At 35.2% G+C, this 26,331-nt stretch overlaps 4 protein-coding genes across 4 annotated transcripts; 2 read left to right on the plus strand and 2 right to left on the minus strand.

Moving 5' to 3' along the window:
* Positions 1-210: 210 nt before the first annotated feature.
* On the minus strand, positions 211-1,155 carry LOC150052765 (olfactory receptor 10AG1-like). Its single transcript, XM_090348836.1, has one exon. It carries the CDS (start codon positions 1,153-1,155, stop codon positions 211-213), a length of 945 nt encoding a protein of 314 aa, XP_090204962.1.
* A 6,915-nt stretch (positions 1,156-8,070) lies between these two features.
* Positions 8,071-9,015, minus strand: LOC150052766 (olfactory receptor 10AG1-like). Its single transcript, XM_090348837.1, has one exon. The coding sequence runs from the start codon at positions 9,013-9,015 to the stop codon at positions 8,071-8,073; it is 945 nt and encodes a 314-aa protein (XP_090204963.1).
* Positions 9,016-18,226: 9,211 nt separating this feature from the next.
* LOC150052767 (olfactory receptor 10AG1-like) lies at positions 18,227-19,162 on the plus strand. The gene has a single exon (XM_090348838.1). The coding sequence runs from the start codon at positions 18,227-18,229 to the stop codon at positions 19,160-19,162; it is 936 nt and encodes a 311-aa protein (XP_090204964.1).
* A 5,184-nt stretch (positions 19,163-24,346) lies between these two features.
* LOC150052768 (olfactory receptor 5D18-like) lies at positions 24,347-25,285 on the plus strand. Its single transcript, XM_090348839.1, has one exon. The coding sequence runs from the start codon at positions 24,347-24,349 to the stop codon at positions 25,283-25,285; it is 939 nt and encodes a 312-aa protein (XP_090204965.1).
* Positions 25,286-26,331: the final 1,046 nt, after the last annotated feature.

A 26,331-nucleotide genomic window follows, 5' to 3' on the forward strand; every position in this document is an offset into this window, starting at 1 on the left:
AGAAAAAGATGACACATTAATATTCTATTTATAAAAAACATTTCCACAGACAAAGTCAATTGTGACTAGAATTTTTTAATACATAATGAAATAGAGAACAGGCTAATATTTAAGAGTAACAACATTAGGAAGAACAGAGCAGCTTAATAAAGAGAATATGAAGAAATTCAAAAGATTTTTCTGATTTTATGATCCCATAACCTCCTGGTACTATGATTTAAATATTAATGTTCGCAGTGCTATTATCACCTCCTTGTTTCTAAGGCTGTAAATCAATGGATTCATCATTGGAGTAAAAATGGTATAGAAAAGAGAGAACAGTTTGTCCAGTCCTGCAGAATGGCTGGATTTGGGCCTGAAGTAGGTAATGCTAGCAGATCCATAAAATAAAATCACAACCAGTAAGTGGGAGGAGCAAGTGGAGAAGGCCTTACCCCGACCTTGGGCTGTAGATAGTCTCAGAATGGTGGAAATGATTTTGCTGTAAGAAGCAAGTATCAACCAAAAAGGGACCACAGCACACAGTGCTGCCACTATGTAGACAGACAATTCATACAGAAATGTGTCCCCACAGGCAAGCTTGATAATGGGAGGTATGTCACAGAAGAAGTGGTCAATTTGGTTAGAATGACAGAAATGGAGGGAGAAAATATGACAGGTTAGTCCAATGTGGACAGGCATTGCACTGAGCCATGCCACGGCAGATAGCTGAATGCACTTGGTTGGGTTCATGACTAGAGGATAGTGAAGAGGATTACAGATGGCCACATAGCGGTCATAGGACATCACACCCAAGAGGAAACTTTCATTGGTCCCAAGGATCAGGAAGAAACACAGCTGAGTGGCACAGGCAGGCACAGACATGGTCCTATCCCTAGTGCAAAGGCTAAAAAGAATTCTAGGCAGAGTGACAGATACATAACAGATTTCCAGGAAGGAAAAATTTCCAAGGAAAAAATACATGGGTTTCTGCAGAGTAGGGTCAGCCATGGTTATTATGATTATGAGACTGTTTCCAGTAAGGATAATTATATAAATAATGGAAAACATCCCAGATAGGAACCCTTGGATGTCTGGAAGGTCAGAAAATCCCAGCAGGACAAATTCTTCCACTGTGGAAACGTTGCTGTCTGCTCTTCTCTCTCTGTCTTTCATCTGTGGATATTATTTAATCAGAAATAAGTCAGAAATTAGTATTTGCTTTTGTACGAATAACAAAAGAACAGCAAACATTGATAACTTACTCATTCACTGTAAGAATAATATTTAACTTCCAGGTGCTTTAAAAGCAAACCATACCTATTTTTCCTTATAAAAAGTGTAATTTTGTAAAAATATTCTTGCAAAAATATATTTTTAAATATTGTTGTAATTTTAGTTTTGTGGTGACTAATGCAGTTTAAAATTTTGTTATTCATTGGAATATCAAGAACATCAGAATCTGAATCTAATTTCAGCATAGTCATTATTCATCCTAAAAATAAATAAAATATAACACAATAATATAACATTGGTATGTATGTAGCACAATGAAAATATATAAGGTAGCAAGGTGCATGTTAATTCTTTCATTTGTGAATTTGTGTGTACTGGAGAATTATTACTGTCTTTATGTGCTTTGTACATATCCAGGCATGGAATAAAACATTACTTTGGTACATTGTTTCATATAAAATGTAGTATATTATCTAATAAATTCTACCTTATAAAACTTTTCGTTTAGCCAATAGTGGTGGCTCACTAGCTAGGTGCAATCCTAGCTACTCAGGAGGTTGAGATCTGAGGATTGAGGTTCAAAGCCAGCCTGGACATAAAAGAACTTGAGACTCTTATCTCCCCAATTAACCTCTAGAAAATGGGAAGTGAAGATTGGCTCAAGGGTAGGGCAGTAACCTTGAGCTGAAGAGCTCAGGGACAGCACCCAGGTTCAGGGGTAGGATGGTAGCCTTGAGCTGAAGAGCTCAGGGACAGCACACACACCCAGAGTTCAAGCCCCATGACCACAAAAAAGTAAATAAACAAGAACTTTTGGTCTACATTGTCTTGAGTCAAACTGACTGCTTCAATGATGCAAAAATGGTTACATGCGCAAGTGTGGGTCTTAAACCTAGTTCCAGATTGAATAACTTAAAATTCCTTACCTGTGTGCTTGTGTGCATGTCCTTAAGTCAGGAGATGGACAGTGTTTGGGAACCTGTCATTTCTTCTATTTTCATAGTAGCTGCCTTTACCTCCTTGCTTTTGATGTGGCTAGATCACATCCATACTATTTAGTAAGGAAATATGAAAAACAAAGGACAGTAACTCAGTACAGGTATGTTTACATACCTATAAACATACAATAAAACTGGAATGTCTGGTCAGTGATCTACATTTGAGTTTCAAAAGCATATTGGAAACAGACTGGGAGGCAACAATATGGTACTCAACACCCAAGATGGCACTGTTAAGGATTTTCTGTGACAAAGTAAAAGAAAACTAACCATAAAATTATTTTGTTATTTTGTCATCTACTCTATATTCTAGAAAAATTAACAATGATTTCAGTATTCAAAGTCTTCTGTCCTTTTGTAAATCTGCGGACGAACATTTGAATTGAAGATTGTGAATAGCAATAGCAAGGTGTCCCCAAATGAGAGTAGAATGGAGCTGATCACAGATTTGGGAGGGAGGTCTAGGGAAAAGGACTTCTTGGATGGCCTCTTGGATTAGTCAGAAATTCTAGTCGAAAATTACACTCTAGGGTGACTATAAAAGGTGCTATTACATTTTATTTAAAAGGAAAAGGTCTATGCAAGGAGTCTGAACACATTCAGTCTAATAATGACATACAATGGAGGAGGAGACAAGTTTCCAATGATCTTGTAACATCACAGCACTTCATAAGCAAACACACTTTATGTATTGGCAATTTTTGTGAAGAAAAGAAGATTAAAAATGCCCCAATTGAAATGAAATGCTATACCTGAGTTTGTCATATTGCCAAAAATCAATAAGCAACATTATAATGATATGACTTGAAGAGATGCTAATAGTATACAATGATTAATTTATAAACATATTATCCTATACTACTTTAATACTATAGATACATATTCATTCCACTTTAATTGAATCTACATATTAATATTGGGACCATAGGGTAAACACAACGGGAATCTTCAGACACTACTAGGACAAATACATATCCATTTAAATACTAGTTTATTCACTTATTTGTTAATTAGTTATATTAAACAAGGTCAAATGATACTATCAAAACATATTGACATGGAAGATATGACACTGTTCAAAAAGAAATATATTCATTATCTGACTTATGTAACTGTAACTCCTCTGTGTATCACCTTTACAATAACAATAAAAATATTTACTTAAATGTAGATTATAAAAATACTCAGGAAGGGGTGCTATGAAATAAACACTTCATATTTTATTATGATCAACTTACAAAACTGAAATTTAGATCATTTGCTGTATGTTGGTATTTTTTACCTATAGACAGAATTCTAAATTATATTCCGATTAGACAAATGTAGTCTCTGCTTACCTGAAATGCCTCCATGAAACCTGAATCAGAAGAAATATTTTTTAATCTAAATTAGGTAATGAGCTGATCCCCAAATCTAGACTGCATTCTATCATCAGAAATAAAAATATTCTTTAAGTACTAACTCTTCTGTGCTCTGGGGATCACCTCTGTTCCCATGGAACCTATATGAGGTATGTCTCCCTGCCTGTCATCTGGAGTGTATTTCAATGACCAAAAACTTGTATTACCATAGTTTATTCTGCAGTTTTTCAGAGTCTCTTCATTTTTCATTATCACTAAGGATTATTGGCCTCATATGTACCTATTTATTATACAAGCTCTAATGTTCCTTTAAAAGTTGAAATGATGAAATTAATTTAACAGTGTGTTGAGCTAGAAAAAGTGTAATTTTCTTTGGGGCTGTCCAGGACAGTTCTGTCTTTATTCTCTGCATTCATGCTTCTCAGGCAGGCTTCCTCTTTCCCAGCCTGTGGATAGTGGACAGAACAATACACAGGGCTAGCAGAAGTGGAAAAGCACGCAGAATTAGTGGACAAAACTTCGTGTGCAAAGTTTAGCTCACCAAGCAGGAACACAAGTACAGCATCCATTTCCAGCTGATCTTCCATGATACACAGTGAAAGTGGTATCATTAACCTCTGTCGATTATCAAAATTGAAAATGCAAAACACTAGTTGTATCAAGCTCAGAGTGAAGGACTCATTCAAGTTAGTGATGTCTTTTCTTGTTGTAATGATAGTAAATTGATAATACAATGTATCCATAACACCCTTTTGTATAATCACATGAGGAAAGATTTTTTTTTAATTCTGTCACACAATTATAGGGCAGCTTAGTCTAGCATAGAGACTCAGGAATAGTATAGGACAATATTTGATCTGCCTTAGAAATGTACAAATTCAATGATTATTAAACACAGGCATATTTATGAAGAATCATGCCTACATTTTGAGTATTATCAACATTCAAAGTAATATCATAATTTCCCAATTTTGAGTTAGATCAATTTGAGACACATTTATTTAATCACATTGGTAGCAATTAAAATTTTTGTGAAGTCCAATCCCATTTTGGATTTAATTTCAATAGAGTGATGTAGCTTTCATATGATTGTTCTATTTTTTGTTTTGTTTTGTTTTTTTTCATATTTTTATTTTAATTAATAAAAGGGTTACATTATATTTGCCAGATAGATGGTGCATTAATTCCCATACATTCCCTCCCCCTGACCCCCTCCCCTCATCTTGTTTTCCCCCATTCCCTATCCAATTTCAAATAACCAAGTACAAATATATCCAATATATCAGGTAACAAAGTGAGATACTGTAACAATATGAGATAACCAAGGGACAGCAAAAGAGATGAGAGATAACATAGTACCTTAAGAACAACAATCATTCATTATATGGCTTATGTTTCTATATCCTAGAGATCCTTTCATTTAGCGTCCTACTACATGGCCTTTTGTATCAAGGTTTTGCTCTATTGCAAATCTCTGCTAGGAGAGCCCAAGGTTTCTACTGATTATGACAAATGAGGGAAACTGTTGAGCCTAAGTTCCTTTGGGTTTGGCTTACTTCACTTAATATGATTTTTTCCAAGTCTTTCCATCTCCTTACAAATGGTTCGATGCCATTCTTTCTGATGGCCATAAAAGAAATGTAAATCAAAATAACTTTGAGATTCTACCTCACTCCAGTTAGAATTGCCAGGATCAAGAAATCTAATAACAGATGCTGGCAGAGATGTGGTCAGGAGGGGTCACTACTACACTGTTGGTGGGAGTGTAAACTCGTTCAACAGCTAAGGAAAGCAGTATGGTGGTTCCTCAAAAGACTAAACATAGAGTTCCCCTACAACCCAGCAATTCTACTATCGGGCATTTACCCAATTGTCCAGAAACAAGGACATACCAAAGCCACTAGCACAATAATGTTCATTGCAGCACTATTTACTATAGCGAAGACATGGCACCAGCCCTGGTGCCCTTCAGTAGATGATTGGATCAAGAAGATGTGGTATATATACACACTGAAATTCTTTTTTTTTGACTTATTTTTTTATTGTAATTAGTAAAAGGGTTACATGATATTTGTTCTATTTTTATATATGTCCTAACTAGAATATTTCCAGTGCTTTCATTCATTGTTAGAATGATTTAGAAATATTTCTTCTTTTCCTCTCATATTGGGGATTCCCTAACTTGAATTTAACTAGGCAATTGACTTGTTAAGATTTCTACAATATATATTTTCATCTTGTTTAAAATATGTTCTTAGAATATAGTATTATACATATTCATTGATAAATGATTTCTATTACATTATGTATAATGTATTTTGATTAAATTAATTTAAACTGCTCCATAGTCTTTTGCCCTCTGTTCCTTTTGTAAAAGTTTATTGAAGAGATGATGTACAAAGGGGTTACAGTAGGTATTGTGTACATTTCTGTTTATACAGTGTTATCCCTCCCTCATTTTCTCCCTCTGTTCCTTTTAAAAGCAGTTCTAATGAATCTGATTATTTTATTTTCATATGCCTAGTCACTAGTTCAGTCACAACCATGCCCATCTGTTATCTTTTTTCCCTATTCTTCTAGTTTACTCATCTAAAAACTCCCAGCATTAGATTCTTGAATACATTTCTTTTTGAATATTTATATTTTTCATAATGAGAAATAAAATATGTTAGTTGTCTTTCTTGGTCAGGTTAGTCCCACTTAACAAAAAATCATATATTCTTTGTACTTAATTGAATCCAATATTTAATTTCTTATATGGATACATCACTGTGCAATATACTTTACATACCTTGCTAAGTCACAAAGAGCTACCTACATATTTTTTCCCAAATAATCCCATCAAACACTAGTAAACTGAAAATACAGTGTTAATTTTGAGACCCTTTTTGGGTAAGGCTTCATCCTTAGATTACTGTGTGTATGGTCTTTTCCTTCTACATGGGTGAATATGGTTTTGTTTTGCCAGTCTTGGGGCCTGAACTCAGGACCTGGGCATTGTTCCTGAGCTGCTTTGCTCAGCACTCTACCACTTAAGCCAGAGTGCCACTTACATCTTTTTCTGTTTATTTGTTTCTGAGGAATCACACCCAGGCTTTAGGTGTACACTAGGTAAGCACTGTGCCACTGAAGCTACATTCCCAGCCCCAAACCATTTTTTATCAAGGCTTGAAATTAGGACTTTCCACTCCTACTTAGCTTTATACCTCAAAACTTATACTCCACGAACTGAGCCATGCCTCCACTTCCCATTTTTGTTAGTTAACTGGAGATAAGAATGACATGGATTAGTCTATCCAAGCTGACTTGAAATATCGAGTTTCAGATCCCAGCCTCTGGGTAGCCAGGATCACAGGCTGAGTGCCATCTCCCAGTGGCCATTTGTCCTTTCCTTTTCTTTTGTTTATTTGTTCATTTTTTAAAAGCATTGATTCACAGGAAACTGTATGCCCCTCTCTCAGGAAGTGGGCTGTCAGCAAGATCTTCTAATTGTGGGCTGATGAGGACAGGAGGGTAACAAGATGGAGGTATTTCCAGTTCTATTGGCAAGACCATACCAAAAGTGAAATAAAATAGAAAGACTTGGAAAAATCATACTAAGTCAAGTAAGCCTGACCCAAAGAAACATAGGCGCCATGATTTCTTTCATTGTAATACTTAGTACCTGTATAGGATTCTACTAACAGGGGATTACAATAGCTCAAAATCTATGTGCATATGGCCATATAGGATAAGGCTAAGCCAAATGAACTCCAGGGTATGGGAAGAAGAGGTGTATTTTTGTGATTGTTATTCCTAATGTACTGTGAATTTATTTCTTATTTCTTTTTCTTTTTCACCCTTATGGTTTAATCTCATGTTATTAATGTATCTGACTTTGAAACCTAGTATACTGTATATATGTTAATTTGTTTATTTGAAATAGGGAAGTGAAGGGGGAACATAGGATGATTAGGATAGGGTTGGGTGAAGGGAAAGTGGGGAAAAAAAAAACAAGAGAAAAGGAATCAATGTTCGAGAAGTAATGTACTCACTACTTGATGTAGGTACCTGTAATCCCATATACATTACCCTAACAATAAAATACAATGAAAAACAAAGTAAAATAAAACCACAAAAAGACTACATAGTTGAAAAGACCAAACCATTTTCAGGCAGGCAGAAAGCTGTGAGTTCCCATTTCCAGGACTAGAAACCTAATTAACTAATTAATAAATTGATACATGAATTTTTCTTTACATGTAAGTCAAATCATCGAACATTTTAAATTCTGTTTTGCTTACTGAAATTGAAAACTTGACATGATAAAATTTTGTTTCCTTAGAAATTATTTCCCTCAGGCAGAAATCATTGTGGATTGATAACAATTGCCCTGTATGCAGTCAGTAAATTTCAACCTAATATTCACAGGAAATAAATATATATCATAAGAATGAAGCAGTTATTTCTCTAATCAGTATAAGATAGAATTAAATGATGCCAAGTAGTTTAGAGCATCATACTCTAAGTAATAATTTTCTCAGCGCTGCTATCACTTCCTTGTTCCTAAAACTGTATATCAGTGGATTAAACACGGGAGTCACAATAGTGTAGAAAAGAGATAGCAATCTATCAATTCCAGCGGAATGGCTAGATTTTGGCCTGAAGTAAGTAACACTAGCAGATCCATAAAATAAAATCACAACCAATAGGTGTGAAGAACACGTGGAGAAGGCCTTACCCCTTCCTTGGGCTGTTGGCAACCTCAGAATGGTGGAAATGATTTTGCAGTAGGAAGCAAGGATCAACCCAAATGGGACCACAGCAAACAACATAATTACTACATAGACAGACAATTCATGCATGAATGTGTCCCCACAGGCCAGCTTGAGAATGGGAGGCATGTCGCAGAAGAAGTGGTCAACGTGGTTAGAACTGCAGAAACGCAGAGAGAATATTTGGCAGGTCTGTCCTATCTGGATTGGCATTCCACTGAGCCACGCTCCAGCTGCCAGCTGGACACATTTCTTTCGGTTCATGACTAGAGGATAGTGGAGAGGCCGGCAGATGGCCACATAGCGGTCATAGGACATCACAGCCAGAAGGAGACATTCAGTAGCTCCTAGGATCAGGAAGAAACCCAACTGGGTGGCACATTCCAGCAGAGAAATGGTCCTATCCCGAGTCCACATGCTGACCAGAATCCTGGGCAGAGTAACTGTCACATAACAGATTTCCAGGGTTGAAAAGTTCGCCAGGAAAAAATACATAGGTTTCTGCAATACAGGGTCCACCATAGTTAGTGTGATTATGAGGCTGTTTCCAATTAGGATAATTGTGTAAACTATGGAAAAAATGCCAGAAATGAACCCCTGGAGGTTTGGAAGGTCAGAGAATCCCAGCAAGACAAATTCCTTCACCATGGAGTCATTCCCTTCTGCATTTATCTCTCCAGCTTGCATCTGTGGGAATGGTTTCATAGAAACACCCATCATTTTATTGTCCCCAGAGTTTATTTTCTCATACAAAATCTGAGAATGACCCACATGTTTGTATTAGGAAACACAGGAAATAATCACTGAAGTAAGAATTCAAAAGTTCAGATACACTTCAGATATAATATTATATCCTTCACTATGAATTAATAACCATGAGGTATTTATTTATTTTTAACTTAACTTTTTGTCACGATGATGTACAGAGGGGTTACAGTTACATCCATTAGGTAATGGGTACCTTTTTATGCTTTTCCCTCTAATTATATACATTGACCTCTGACAATATGTGTCTTAACTTTACTTAGTTTTTCTAACATCCACCATCTTAAAGACTGAATCAGCTTTCTGTATTTTGCCATGATCCCAACCTCCACCTCTGCTTTCATTTTAAATGTGGTTTAATGTCAATGTTAGAGTCCATGAAATCAGCAAAGAAGTCATTTAAATTTTTCCAAGAAGAGGTTCAAAAAATCTAGGCTGCTTTCTGTTTAGGAAGTTTAGGAAGCCATTATTCATCAAATGTGACTGTTTTCAAATTGAATGTAATTATGTAAATGAAGCTTCTTAAAGAACTTAACAATCTAAGTGTCTTCAATCATTCATTCCTCACTAGTTATCTATTCTGAAGTCTGTAAATTATTCTTTCACATTAATACAACAAAATAATTTTCAATATATTATTCTGACTACATTTATGCTGTATCTTTCTTGTATTCATCCTACCATAACACAATCATCAGACTAAACCAGGAATAGTGATTTATACCTCCAAATCCCTTGGACAGAAATTGTGAACATTTCAATAACATTCCTTCACTCCTTTGTTCATTATTGTGCACAGTTGCAATTGAATGAGATAGTCACCAGACAATTCCTGTGTAGCCTATAACTATCTGCTAAGAATATAATTCGTTCAACCAGGAGTTTGGCCTAGTGGTAGAGTGCTTACCTAGCATGCACAAAGACCCGGGTTTGATTCCTCGGTACCCCACATACATAGCAAAAAGCCAGAAGTGGTGCTGAGGCTCAAGTGGTAGAGCTCTAGCCTTGAGAAAGTCCAAGGACAGTGCTCAGGCCCTGAGCTCAAGCCCAGGACTGGCAAAAAAAGAGAATATAATTTGTTCATTAATATCAATATATAGATGTAGATTAAGATAATATGAATAATCACTAGTATGATATGTGTCATACATAATAAAAATTTTACCTGTGTTCTTAGTTTAAATTTAGAAAATTACAAAGTCTATCTGAATCAAGTTTTTTTTTTAGCAAAAGATAAAGGCAATGATTTCCCATTTTTGTATAATAAGGTTGTATTGTTGATGCTGCAGAGGCAGACATTTCTAAAATACATATTTCTTTTACACACTAGTTTATGCTTATGTGAATTCAAGTTACAGGCAATACTTACCTTTTCTGTTCACATCTAAATGGAGAGGAAAAGAAGGAAGAGTGTGGATGGGTCTGCAAATTCACTTGGTTAGAGAAGAAAAATCACCTCATTCTCAACAGCATTCCATTCTCACTAACCTTGTTCTTTAAGTACTAACGGATCTTGTCTCTGGGGGCCAACTGCTTTCCCAGGTAACATTCTCATTAAACCATTCTGCCAGCCACTTCAAGTATCTGTGTCTTATCCATACTAAAATCATTACTGGCCACTATAAGTTTTTCTGATCATTCTCAAATTCTGTTCCTTTGTATGAAGAAATAGGAGCCTTAAAAATGTCATATTAGAGTTGCATAATCTACATGTTATAAAGTAAGATGCTCTTTGCAAAGGAGCCAAAGGAAAAGCCTTAAGCTGGAGGTAATTTTATTGTTCTGCTACTGAAAATTGAGTCATCAGAGTTCCAGGCTTCTGGGGAAGTTCTTTGACATATATAGCATGAGACTTTTTTCTATACACTGACAATATCCTGTGGGCCTCACCACCTCCCATATACTGTAAGGCTGGCAGAGAAATGCAAAAGAACTCTCACCTAGTCCTCAGAACATAAACTAAAATGGAGGCATAAAACTTCCACATGTAAAACTCAGTCCCAAGAGCTCACTGTGCTGGAAAACAAGCTATAAAACCAATACCCAGCTAAACTTCCATGAGAATAACTAAATTTTTTCCTGTTATTAATGATAGGTAATTTGTAAACCTCTGTAATTCCAAGTAGTGACTATACCATATGTACAGCTGGTAACCTGCTTAGGTTAGTAGTGTTCTTTCCTATTATAATAATCTTTATTATATACATATATATCTGTATCACTTATTTAGACAAACACGAGACAAGTACTCACAATGGAGGAAATTGTTTAGCCTGTCAAGGGAGGCAAAAATAGATTCATACAAATTAAAAGGCTATGAGACAATCATATTTTAGAAACATCCTACCTGAACATCCTACCTGTCAGCATTCAAATATAATGAATTAATTTATGAATTTAAGTAAAACATTTTATAATATATTTTATTTCATAATAAGCAAAGCTGTTAAAATACATTGCACTGTCTCATTTGGGATTTAATTTGAATTTCATGGGCCTTCTAAGTATCAATTCAAGTAGGGTGTTCTTCAATACAACTCATATATTTATGTACTTATTTACTTATATGGAATGGATGTGGTGTGTGTGTGTGTATGTGTGTGTGTGTATGTGTGTGTGTGCTCACATTCTTGTGCTTGGGACAGGGGTCTACTATGTACCCCAGTGTAGCCTATACCCTGTTCAGTCTTCTAATTACACACTGTCCTATATTCAGTTTGTTATCTGCATTCATTTACTAAATTTTCCTCTATTTGTTTTGTCTGTCATGGTGCTACTACTTGGCCTGGGTGCAGTCTCTGAATTTTTCTTGCTCAAGTCTAGTGCTCTACCACTATAAGCTAGAGTTCCATTTACGGTTTTGTGGTGGTTAGTTAGAGATAAGAATCTGATGGAAATTAACATATGAATCTATACGTAAATACATTAGATGGTATGCAGCATTCACAAATGAATTAACTGAAATATGTTTGATACAAGGAAGCACTCAAATAGAGTACTTAGTAAGCAAAGTCAAAGTCCAATAAAATAAATACCAGGAAACAAGTACTTGAAAAAAAATAGGGTGGCTCTGAGGGACGGGAAGAAAGAAGAGGAGAGGGGGAAAGAATGCAGTCAAGAATTCAATATTAAGAAAAGTAAGGGACTGTTTGGATTGGGAGGAATGGGTGCGAATGTTGAAAGGAGTCAAAGTGACAAGATATATTGTGCTCCTAAATTTCTTGCTTAAATGGTAACTCCTTTGTACAACTACTTAAAGATTAAAAAGAAGAGGAGGAGGAAGAGGAGGGGGAGGAGGAGGAAGAGGAGGAGAAGGAGGAGGAAGAAGAGGAGGAGGAGGAGGAAGAGGAGGAGGAGGAGGAAGAAGAAGAAGAAGAAGAAGAAGAAGAAGAAGAAGAAGAAGAAGAAGAAGAAGAAGAAGAAGAAGACGACGACAAATAACAGCTGTTAGGGAGGAAGCAGAAGGGGAAAAATACCTTACTGCTTGTGAGAATGTAAATTAGTCTAGCCACAATGTAAAAAGTATGAGAGTTTCTTAAAAATTAAAGAAATAGAATTCCCATATGATCCCATTCCAAAGAATCAAAATCTTATTCTTACTGCAGAGATATTTAGATGTCATATAGAATTAGCCCAAGTGTCCATTAAGGGTTGAATGCATAAATAAAATGTGGTGTATATGCACAGTAGAGCTTTTTTCCACAAAGAATGGAATCATATCATTTCCAGGAAAAATGTGGGGAAGTAAAGATCATCATATTAGGTATAATGAGCCCAAACCACAAAGGCAAGTATCACATGTTTTTGTGCCTATGGTGGATTCTATGGAGGAAATAAAGATAGGAAAGTAAAGGGGATGCTGCCAGGTGATATGGAAATTAAAGAAGTGTGAAAGAGAAATGTTGCTGTGAATACATGCAAGGACATTATATGCTGGTCTGGAAATGTTCTAAGAAACATCCTTAGTTCATCTAATTAATATTCACTAATAAAAATAATTTGCATTCTTCCAACAAAAAAAAAAGAATCTGATGATAGATTTCCAGCCCTGGATGGCTTTGAACCACAATCCTCAGATCTCAGCCTTCTGAGTAGTTAGTATTTCAGCAAGGAGCCACTGGAATCTGGCTAAATATTCTGTTTATTGATGTTAAGCTTTGAGCATTCTTTGAGTAATCTCAACTCAATACCTTATTTCACAGCAATGGTGTTTGAACTTAAGGCCTAGTACTTGCGAGGCAGGAGCCATGCCCACAGCTTAGCATTGAGATAACTGCTTTTCTAGATTGAACCAGTCAGCATTTCCATTTCTTTAAGTGTCTGTTGTTAACTGTAAAAGGGGTGTTATTGTAATATTTTCGCTTATGTGTACAATATATTTTGAACAAATTCAACCACTATATTATTACTCTTTTTTATATTCTCGTCTTCCTTTATGTCTAATTATTAATGTTCACCATTATTCTATTTTCATATATTTCTATAAATCATTTCTGTCATAGCTTATTTGCCTTTTTCTTTTGCCCCTCTCCTACTTTTCAGCCACAAATATACCTCATTTTATGCATGTACAGTTCCTTGCATTTTTAGATAGAGGGTAAGCATATGAAAATAAAATAAAGTGCTTGAATTTCTTGGCTGACCTATTTTTACATAATCTAAAGTTCTCCAACTTCTCAGCTTTGCTGAAATACACTTTATAACTACATCCTTTACAGTTACTTTAGCATCTTTAAGATACCTTGCCTCATTATAGTTTCACAATCTCACCCATAGGATTTCTTCCATTAATTCTATAGATTAAGTTTGTGAATTAAATTGAATTTTAAGCTTGAGTGATTTTTGTTTAGATTGCCTTTCTAGATCATTGTGTGTATGTGTTCCAGTGTCATTTGTTTAAAAAAATTTCTTTTCAAGTGAGGGACATCTAGGTTGGTTCCATATCTTTGCTATGGCGAATGGTATTTGTACACAATGGAATTCTATGCTGCTTTCATAAAGAACGACATCGACCCATTTGTTAGGAAATGGAAAGACTTAGAAAAAATCATATTAAGTGAAGTAAGCCAGATTCAAAGGAACTTAGGCTCAATGGTTTCCCTCATTTGTCATAATCTGTAGAAACTTTGGGCTCTCCTAGCAGAGATTTGCAATAGAGCAAAACCTTGATACATAAGGCCATATAGTATGAAGCTAATTGAAAGGACCTCCAGGATATTGAAACAAAAGCCATATAATGAATGATTGTTGTCCTTAATGTACTATGTTATCTCTCATCTCTTTTGCTGTCCCTTGGTTATCTCATATTGTTACAGTATCTCACTTTGTTATCTGATATATTGGATATATTTGTATTTGGTTATTTGAAATTGGATAGGGAAGGGGGGAAACAAGATGAGGGGTAGGGGTCGGGGGGAGGGTAATGGGGACCAAGACATGTGAAAGGGTATCAATGTATGTGAATCAATGCACCTTCTATCTGGCAAATATCATGTAACCCTTTTATTAATTACAATAAAAATATTAAAAAAAACAAAAAACAAAAAAATTCTTTTTACTCATATAAAAGTATATTTCAAATATTAATATCTGATGTAACTGCAATGAATAAACTAGCTCAGATAACTGACAAACATGGACAACATTGAAAACTATGCACAGTAAAATTTCAGAAATGGACAAAGGCATTTAGATAAAATAAAACTGACAAAAATATCTAGAATCTGACAGATTTTTTAAAATGCGTCTGGATCCACAATCCACACTTGACTGTCTGGAGCTATTTTTGTCCTAAAATCAACAGCTCTGTTATCACTGGGTGGGATGGGTGAGAAGGTTGAAAGGGATGACATTGATTTAAGAGGTACCGTGTTCATAAGTTTCTTTGTTAAATGGCAACTCCTTTGTATAGCTACATAAAGGCAATAAAGAATATTTAAAAATATTTTATATCACATCAAATACATTCTGATATTTTCAAGTTTTGTTATTACCAGTTGCAATGAAAAGAAAGCGAACATTAGATATTTTAGAAGTAGAATGGTCATGCAGTTTTTTGTTGTATCAAACTCCTTTGTGGAAAGCAGAGTGGTTACATGGGAAAAGTTTTGAACCCCAGGGGAGAGAAGATTCATTATTTAGACAAGATTATTCTTTTGACAATAGTATGCAGTAGAGAGGTAGCTAGCTTCTATCTCAAATAAACTTAATCCATCTTCTTTTTCATTCAGACTTTTATGCAGACAAAATGTAAGTATAGTTTTAGGCTACAATCCAAATAGGACTTACTAGGTTAGCACTGACACATTTCTCTAATATAATTTATTTGGAAGTGTCTTTGTGCCTAGCAACAATTAAGAGCATCTGATTACAAATGTTTTTCAAATTAAATTTCCTCTTAACATTTCTGAATCCTCGTACCTATCAACTTTGCCATTTTCTGGATGTAATTATTAAAAAGCCATTTGAGATAAATTTTCATAAGTAGCCCATCTTAACCGATAAAATTTTCAGTATTATCATCCCTTAATTGAATACCTGTATTAAATGACTATTTCATGTTAAACATGTATTTACATATTTTATGTATGTCAATTTGGAGGACAGTGAATGGAAAATTTTGAAAATAGATGAAAGAAATGAATTCCTTGTTTGTTTTGATCATTGTATGGAAAAATAAACTGAATAAACTTCAACTTAGATAAATTAAGGTAAGCTTTTAAAAGTGAATGAACCTATCTAGTAAAGGGTGCCGAGATAAATTCAATTGAGACTATATGAACAGTAAGAGAATAAGTTATTCCAGGATATTATTAAAAAGCATTGTGCAGTCTCAACTTTGGATCATACAATAGCAATAATATTATCTCCTAAGTTGGGGCTGTGGTGGTTTCATTGACTGGGAAAAAACATGAAAGAAAAGCACTGTAGACTGACCTAAAACATCTGTCTTGATAGTGAATATATTGGGAAGTATTTGTCATAGCTTTAGTTGTTGAAAGAATCTTGAGATATTATTTCTTATTGTCACTACTTGGCATTGAAAGCACAGAAATTCTGGATCTTAACTACATTTTAATGCCTAATAGTCAAACTTCATCCTCCCTTCCCTAATCCCATTGCTTGATCAAGTATACTTTTCTAGTTCTTTTGGGAGATTATACATCAAAATTTATAATACATAAACTCAAATGTTACCAAATTCTTTTACAAAATTAAAGATTTTATATATTTTGAGTAATGTATTTCTTTTTCAGTTTTTTTTTCCAATCCTGGGCTTGGGCTCAGGGCATGAGCACTGTCCTTGGGTTTTCTCAAGGCTAGAGCACTACCACTTGAGCCACTTAAACCACTTCTGGCTTTTTTTCTATGTATGTGGTGCTGAGTAATCGAACCCAGGTCTTTGTACGTGCTAGGCAAACACTCTACCACTAGGACAAACTTCCAGCCCAAGTAATGTACTTTTTTAATCCAGAGTTTTTAGCTTTCCTTTCCTCAAGGAAAGTCCTTAGAATGTTTACATTTTGTGTATTCTCTTGCTCTCTCCCCTATTTGGGTTCGCATCTTGCTCACTTTCCAGAATCAATAGTCTTTACATATGATTCTTAGGTATATCTTTTCCTTGAAGTGAATTTTATAATATGGATAGGATATCCAAGTCATCAACAGAAATACCAATTTTTAATAGTGAATTCAACCCTGATTACTTCTTACGTATTCTTAATGTCTCATATTTCTTATTAACATCGCATGACACTCATTGAAGTGATGCTTAGAAGGATACTGGGAAACAATAGGTTCTAGGATACCTAGAACTGTTGCTGAAAACTTGGAGAATGTTCAAATAAATAATTCAATTAGATTTGTTAATAATTCATTCTGCAAGATGGTATATCAAATTTGAGATGCAATATGATATTTTTGCCCTGGAAATCTAAAGACTACAGGGACTTATGATTTATTTCTAGAGAGAAGGAATATAATAGAGATATGTAACTACACTCAAATGCAGTCACACAGAGAAATGCATGCACACAAAAAAGTTCATTGAATCAAATAAAAGTCAACATAAAATTACAGTTAATGAAGTGAGTGGTGTAGGCAAACATAAAAACTACTTGTGGTTGAAGCTACTTCCTATGATAAATTGGTAAAAACATGTGCTCATTCAAGTTAAAAATCTCCTTAAGTGATTTCTTAGAAGACATCTTAACATCCATTTCTTCACCATTTGAATAATATATTAATTATATATGATTGGTAATGTGTCAGTATACATGGTGCTGGGCTTCATAAATGTTATGTTATAGTCCAAAAATAAATTTAGAATTAACATGAAAATTATATGATTTAAAAAATGTTCATTTTGTGCCAGTACTGTAGCTTGAGCTCCCAGCCTGAGGATTATTGTTTAACTTTTTGCTAAAGTCTGGTGTTCTACTAAATCCAGGCCTCCACTCACAGAATTTTGGGGTGGTTAATTAGAGGTAAGAATCTCATAGTCTTTCCTGGCCAGGCTGGCTTCATGATTCTCAGATCTTAGTTTCCTCCTAGCTCATAACTCAGAGTTATCAGCACCCAAGTGATTTACTATTACTTGATTAAAAATTCTTCTAGTTATATAGAACATAAATACTGAAGACAATAAATACCATATAAATCACACTAAAATATTAGTTATACAAAAATACAAATACAAAAAAACATTTAAGATGGTATATATAATATTTAGTTCTATGATAAAATCAATTTAACCTGATGATAACAGAAAATCAATACTGGGAGAAAGAGACAAATATGACAATGCAAAGAAGGGACTCTTTGATATATCTAATACATTTTGAAATTTGGGGGGGCTGCTTATGGGACTAGAAAAAACCCAAATAAAATATCTCTTTGGATCGTAAACAAGCAAATATATTCTCTGTAGGAAAAATAAGAATGATTAAAATATTCACATGGTTATTTCTTAATACCATTATCATTTCAGGACTCATGGAAGTTACAGCTTTGTATTCATACGAGAAGAGAAAAGGAAGACTGGGTATTATTCCTGTATGCAACGAAGGAAAATAAATCTTGAGGACTTGGGAATGAAAGACACTCCTAATTAAATCATCTTCACAGCAAAGCCATGAATACAAATACAGAAGACAATGCTTCCACAGTGAAGCAATTTGTCCTTCTGGGATTCTCTGACTTTCCAAATCTCCAGGGCTTTCTCTTCTGGGTGTTCTCCATTGTTTATATAATTATCTTGGTTGGAAATAGCCTCATAATCATCATAACCAAACTTGACCCTGTGCTACAGAAACCCATGTATTTTTTCCTAGCCAATTTTTCTTCCTTGGAAATCTGTTACGTATCTGTCACTCTCCCCAAGATTCTGCTCCACATGTTGACTCAAAATAGGAGCATATCTTTGCTGCAGTGTGCTACCCAAATGTGCTTTTTCTTGGTCCTGGGAGCCACTGAGTGCTTCCTCCTGGCTGTGATGTCCTATGACCGCTACGTGGCCATCTGCCGTCCTCTCCACTATCCTCTAGTCATGAACCGAAAGAAATGTGTTCACCTGGCAGCTGGAACATGGCTCAGTGGAATGCCAGTCCAGATAGGACAGACCTGTCAAATATTCTCTCTGCATTTCTGTCATTCTAACCAAACTGACCACTTCTTCTGTGACATACCTCCCATTCTCAAGCTGGCCTGTGGGGACACTTCTGCCCATGAGCTTTCTGTGTTTATAGTGTCCATGCTGTTTGCTGCAGTCCCTTTCATGCTGGTGCTGGCCTCTTACAGTAAGATCATCTCCACCATTCTGAAGTTACCAACAGCCAGAGGACGTACCAAGGCCTTTTCCACCTGCTCTTCTCACCTGCTGGTGGTCATTTTATTTTACGGCTCTGCCACCATTACCTACTTAAGGCCTAAATCCAACCATTCAGCTGGGACAGACAGATTGCTCTCTCTTTTCTACACCATCGTGACACCCATGTTTAATCCACTGATATACAGCCTTAGGAACAAAGAGGTGATAGCAGCACTGAGAAAATTATTACTCAAAGCATAGAACCACAACGCCCCTCCCAATGGGGGAGGAAAGTGGGAGAAAAACATGGGAAGAGGTATCCATGTTCAAGAAGTAATGTACTCACTACCTGATGAATGTAACTGTGACCCCTCTGCACATCACTCTGACAATAAAAATAAGAAAATGAGTAAAATACACTACATTTACAACTAAAAAGAAAAAAGTCATAGGACCATGGGTGTAACAGACATTCTTCTGTCTTCTTTAGCTATAGTTGTGAGATACACTTTCACTCTATTTTTTTCATTTGAGAAGGTAATAATTTCCAACTTCTGACACATTGTGTCACATGTAGCTATTAACATTCAATGTTCTCTGCCTTTAGAGTTGGCATGGAAGTTTATCGAAGATGACCCAACCCCAAGAAAACATTGCCTCATATGAACTTTTAATATGCTTCTCATTATCATTATAAATGTGGCCACAGATCCCAAAAGGTTATATGAGATTGTAATGGGAAGTTGCTTACTTCCTTACTCTGTGCCATTCTATATTAATTCTATAATTCATGAAAGAATTGTTACTAGCAGCAATGTTTGCCCTTTTAATACTCACTTGATGATTGAATATATAAATCAAATTAGAATGCTGACATCATAGTACAGAACCTTAACAAAATAGAGGTGATTTTTAGCACCAGTAAGCACTGAGTATATTTAATAATCTGCACAAATATGGAATTCTTCCACCAAAGAAGTGAATGACTAATGAACTGTGATGAGAACATGTGCTATAACAAACATTCCTATCTTCTAGTAATGGTTATTTTATTTTTTTCATAGATCTCTTCTTTTGCAATTTTCATCACCATAACTATTTGTTTTCAAACATCTCATTTTATTTTAAATGTACTTCAAACCATGATAGATACATATATTCATATTTACATTAAAAAAGTAAAAACTATCTGCAGTCAAAAAGTGCAAGACAGTACTTGAAGTCATTTCACGATTGAATGAAGTTCACACAGACACAGAGAATTAGTTAAAGCAGTTTTCTTTTTCAACTTTTTCAAAAGCAATTGCAATTACAAAATTATCAAATGACGTTTAGGAAGAAAATGAGCATACATTCTTCCCACTTACCCTCAAAATAAACTGCATAAAAATTGTATTTCCAACAGTAGATTTTCAAATTAGCAACTTCCTTATATTAAGTGATGTTTTAAATTATTCTGACATTATTTCTACTGTACTAGTAAAGTGATGTTTTCTGTGTAGTCATTTGTCCCCTATCAATTCCTTTGCTTCCTCTGCCATTGAACATGACATATTGCATTTATTTATTTTTCATTTATTTGTTTATCTATATTTGTTTATTTTACTCACTAAAGTATTTCTGTAGTTTTCTAACAGTACTTTAAGTTTCCAAAATTTGGCATCTCATTCACATAACATTGTGTTAACAGTAATTTTATTATCTTTATGTAGTACTAAGGAGGTTCCATTTAACGAAGCAGCTTATGAATGCAATGCATCTTGATCAGTGTCACCCCTTGAACATTCTCAGCCCCTTTTCAACCCACTCACCCCTTCCGTTACTTTCCTTGATTTTGTGGTGTATACACAGAATTTTTGGCTGTATCCTCACCCTTCTTCCTTTTATTGTCAACCCTTCTCCTTTTGGTCCCACTCTCCCTCTAGGATGTACCCATTTTTAGCTCACCAGCAAGTTCTTACTCATTATCATTGTATAGGTATCTGCAAGAATAGAGGTGAGCTTTTTTTCCCTGTGGTGTAATTGGACAGGCATAAATGAGATTATGTACAAAGACACTGATAAACCTCTGAACTGCCAATTTTCCCTTATCTTGTTTTACTTTTAATGTAATTGTCCATTTAAAACATAATATAAAGCAAATATCTATGTCACCAACATTCACAGTGGTTCAAGATTTAACAATTCATTACATTGTCTTCATATATGAGTAACAGTCATTGCATCTATAGCATTTTCAACTAACTTGAACTATGTTTCTTCTCATTTTCATATGTAAACCAGACACTGCCTTTAAAAATATCATTGTCAAGGTGATGTACATAAGTTACATCAGCAAGATAATGAGTACATTACTTTTCAGTGCAGTGTTAACCCCTCCCTTGTTTTCTCCCAGAAATCTCTGCCCCCCCACACACACAACAGCTCCCCTCCCAGCTTACCCCCAAGGTGTAAAGTTCATTTCCAACATGGTGTTTAGTGAGTATCATTCTTGCATTGGTTCACCTTTTGTCCTGGTTCACAATTTGTGCTGGTCCTAGGGCTCAAACTCTTGGCCTGGGAACTTTCTCTGAGCTCCTTCAGCTCAAGGCTAGTGCTTTACAAACTTGAGCCACAGCATCATTACCAGCTTTTCCTGTGCAATCAATTGAAGATTAAAAAGTCTCAGCACTTTCCTGCTCTGGCTGGCTTCAACCAGCTATCCTTGTATCTCAGCCTTCTGAGTTGCTAGGACTATAGGCCTGAGCCACCGGTGCCTGACAGACATTGTTTTTTTAAGAAATGGAAGTCTGTCAAATTATCTTCCTCATTAGGGGTTCTCTTTGTTTTCTTTCTAATGCTAAAAAATGCAGTCAGTGAATTAAAATTGGAACCCCGGGGGTAAGTTGAGATATATTTTTTCTTTTAACCTTCATAAAAAAATCTGTGCTAAATTAATTTGTCCACTTCTATTTTATCATATCTCTTGGATTTATTAGGAGACAAAACCTTTGGCTCCAGATTACCCATTCTAAGAGGCAGTGAATATTTTAAAAATCACAACATGTTTTAAAAGAAAAAATGAATATTTATTCCACTACCCATTAAATACATAATACCACCTAGATCGAGATAACAGTTTATGCTCAGTGCTTCTAGGAATAGCAATATGACTTGTAAATTAATCATAGATTTTGAAAATCACTATCTGGAGGCATTTTTAACTCAATTAATGTTATCTTTTATATCAATTAACTCAAAGATTTAATAAGATTTCACTACTATAAAAACATTATTCCTTAAACAAAAAAATGGTAATATGCATAATTGAAAGATACAGAGAGCCACTTACATTATGAGTTATATCTACATTTATTATCTGTCCCTTCATTGCCTCTAAAATTTTAAGTAACAGTCAAAAATTATACGATGTGGTTATATTAGTTTTAAATTAATATTTCACATAGATCCTCTCCTCCCATCAAAATGTAGCTCAGGAATCATTAGTCAAATATAAAATATCAGGCTATTTGAACAATACAAGTACTAATAAAATCACCATTTTCTAAAGTACATTTGTGTTATGTGCTCATTTAGTGTCAATAAGTGTCTAAAGCCTATTCTACACATTTTATCTGCTAATTGCGAGTTATGTTTGCAGAATTACTTATAGGAAAGCTGATAGAACCCTTCTTGCTTTGTTGAATTATGTATGATCCTTCTAGGAATCTTGTTTGTTCTGACAAGAAGAAGGGATATTTTTAGCTGTGTGGATAGAATCTTCTGTAAGTTTCTGTTGAATCAGAAGGCATGCAGTATTGTTGACTTCAGAAGAGGGCTAAGTTCCTTTATTTTTGGTGTGAATGTATTTCACATAACCATGTTGTAAAAGATTACACACCTTTCTCCATTTTAACATACACTGAGTCTCCCAACATTCAAGGGGTGAAGCAGAGAATACTTTTGTGGTAGTGAGTATTGAGCACACGGCTTCATAAATTGGTGCACTCTGAATAAAACTTTTATGGCCTTGAGTAAGGTCACTATGGTTTGGAATAATCATTTTTTTTCAGCGGTTAGAGGGGAAAGTTTTTGAATGCCCTGAGGAAGAAAAGCTTTTGGTAGCCTACCTGATCAGAACTTAGCATACGTTTATGTTGGAATGCCTAAATTAGTGGATAGTAACATACAATTGCTAGATGTCTAATAGCATAGAGACATGATTTTAAACTAGTGTCACAACAGACAAACACGATTCATTTTAATGGCTTAATTTTGTGATCTCTGGAGATGCAGTAGTAATAGTCCTTGGGGGTATTTGTTTCCAAGATTGTGGCACTAGAAATAAGAGAGCATGTATCACTCCCAGAAAATATCTTGCCTCTAACAACAGGTTTGTTAGAGAATTCAAAAGAATGATTGTTCTTAATGTCGGTCGGGTAAGCAATCTATGGAGGGTATAGTTAACTTCTATGAAATAGAAAATGTTTCTGGTTCCTCTTACCTGTTCCTCATTTTAAGAGTATTTCTAAATATATTTCCTCCATGCTTTCTCTTGATGTTACATTTTCATAACACTCTGTAACATTTCTAATGACATTAAATGATTTTCTTTACATTTAAAGCTTCTAGAAATATTTTCCATTTAAAAATGTGAACATGAGAAAGTAAACAGTTATAAGTATCCAGACCATGTTAGAAGATCAGAATTTGGTGGCTTGAGAAATCAATAAGTGACTAGAGGTTTGAAAATCAATACTCTATATACAGAAGCATATGTTGTTGTGCAGTCCAAACTCACTATTTCTCTAGATTCAGTTTTTCACCTCTATAGATTAGGAAATGAGCTAAAATGAACTTGTACTTGCTTCTAGTTTTATTGTTCTAGTTTGGAAAAATAGATTTAAGGACAAAAAACCCACTGAGTTGAAGTTGAAGAGCAAAATTTCTGGGGGAAAAATTGCCTTAATCTGGAATAAGATTGACAGAGTCATAGACATAAAGCAGAAAAACACATTAAGCTTTTTATATGTATTATGATTGTTGACATGGTCTCTGAGTGAATACAATAAAAATAATATAGCTAGAAATTGCTGAATTTAAAGCTGTTCATGTTATTGTTATCACATTAGGGTAAAATTGTAAAAATTATTATTGCAAAATCAGAAACAAAATATATGAAGAGAATTAACTTGCAGTGCAAGGAGATATAATAATCCCATTCCTATATTTGTAAATATTAAAAATAATACTTGACAACAGAAAATGTAGTTTGGAAATCCTAATATTCTCATGAAAACATTTGTGCATAAAATTTTTGAAATTTTATGCAGGTATTTGATGATGCAACAATAAAAAAAACCCTTACAGATGCTCATAATGATGATATAGTCTAGGACAACAAGGTCTTCATTCTTCACGGTTTTAATTTCAGGAATAACTTCAATATTCTGATAAGAAGAAATTATGCAACTGTCACAGCGAAATAACAGTGAGGTCATTTTCACCCTGTTGGGTTTTTCAGAATACCCAGAACTGCAAATTCCACTCTTCCTGATATTTCTGGCCATCTACAGCATCACTGTGATAGGGAACATTGGGATGGTACAAATAATCCAAATCAACCCCAAGCTGCACACACCCATGTACTTTTTCCTCAGCCACCTCTCCTTTGTGGATTTCTGCTATTCTTCTACCATTGCTCCCAAGATGATAGTTAACTTATATGCAAAAGACAGAAGCATTTCTTTCTCAGGATGCATGGCACAATACTTTTTCTTCTGTGCCTTTGTGATCACTGAAGCTTTTCTCTTAGCAGCCATGTCCTATGACCGCCTGGTGGCCATCTGCCACCCTCTGCTGTACACAGCCATCATGTCCCAGAAACTCTGCACTGCTCTGGTAGTGGGTTCGTATGCCTGGGGGGAGGCCTGCTCTTTGATTTTCACATGCTCTGCTCTACAACTTTCTTTTCCTGATTTCAGCACCATCAATCACTTTTTCTGTGAGTTCTCTTCACTGCTCTCCCTCTCTTGCTCTGATACCGCTGTCGATCAGTCACTACTTTTCACTTTAGCCACCTTCAATACTGTCAGCACACTGTTCATCATTTTACTGTCTTACCTGTTTATTCTTGTCACCATCCTGAAGATGTGCTCTGCCAGTGGACGTCGCAAAGCCTTCTCCACCTGCGCTTCACACCTCACCGCCATCACCATCTTTTTTGGCACCATCCTGTTCCTGTACTGTGTGCCCAACTCCAAAAACTCCAGACACACAGTGAAAGTGGCCTCTGTGTTTTACACAGTGGTGATTCCCATGTTGAACCCTCTGATCTACAGTCTCAGAAACAAGGACGTGAGGGACACTCTGAAGAAAATTTTGGCTGTTAAAATATTTTCTTGATCATATGAGAGGTGTGTTTTCCCCAAAACATAATTAACACATTTCATAAAGTTTGGTATTAGAATAGGACTGGGTTGATTCCATATCTTGCCTTTGGTGAAAAATACTGCAATGAAAACAATTGTGCTAGTAGCCTTTAGTACGGTCCTGTTTGTGTTCTATTAGATAACTGCCCAGAAGTAGAATTGCTGATCATAGAGAAGCTCTGTCTTGAGTCTTTTAAGGAACCTCAATACTGCTTTCCAGAGTAACTGAACAAGTTGACATTCCCAGCAACCCCTCAGTGGACCAGTGGCTCAAGTAAGTATGGTATATACACACAATGGAATTCTATGCTTACATCAGAAAGACTATAAGTAAATGGAATGACTTGGAAAGAATTGTATCAAGTGAAGTAAGCCAGATCCAAAAAACAGATTTCTAGTTGTAACTTGAATGTCCCTATAAATCTACAAGTAAACATACTAGTTGGTAAAAGACAAAAAATACACTTGAACGTGATAAAGTATATAGGAATCTACACATTCACACAGTAATATAAAAGAAGGATTTTTTTAAGAGAGGCTCACAAAGGCTGAAGTTTTACTACATTCATTTAATTATATAAAATAATGTTTATTGAAATTAACTACAAGAAATGGAAACAAGAGATTTTTTTTGTTAATCGCTTTTTGTACTGTTCTTTTTCACTGTTTCTTTATTCTGTATTTTGACTTGTATGTAAATTTATCTGTTTCAGGAGGGTAAAGGGAAGCACAGAAATGGTGGGACAAAAAGAAAACAAATGTAGCAGTTATACTTACTAGGTATAATATTGAAATGAACTGTACATCTTGTTGGGAGAGGGTCAAGAGGGAAAAATCTAGGAGCCAGTGAAGGAAGGGTGACATTATTCAAAAACTAATGTACTTATTATCTGACTGATCTAACTATAACCCCTCTTTAAATCACCTTTAACAAAGCAATAAAAGTAACAGAACTAATGCTTTAAAATGGATCACTAATGGATACATGTATGCCACCCTGGCTCATCTTTGGGTCCTGGG

The sequence above is a fragment of the Megascapheus bottae genome, chromosome 16, assembly GCF_031878675.1.
Source record: "Megascapheus bottae isolate mThoBot1 chromosome 16, mThoBot2.hap1, whole genome shotgun sequence".
Classification (NCBI taxonomy): Eukaryota; Metazoa; Chordata; class Mammalia; order Rodentia; family Geomyidae; genus Megascapheus; species Megascapheus bottae.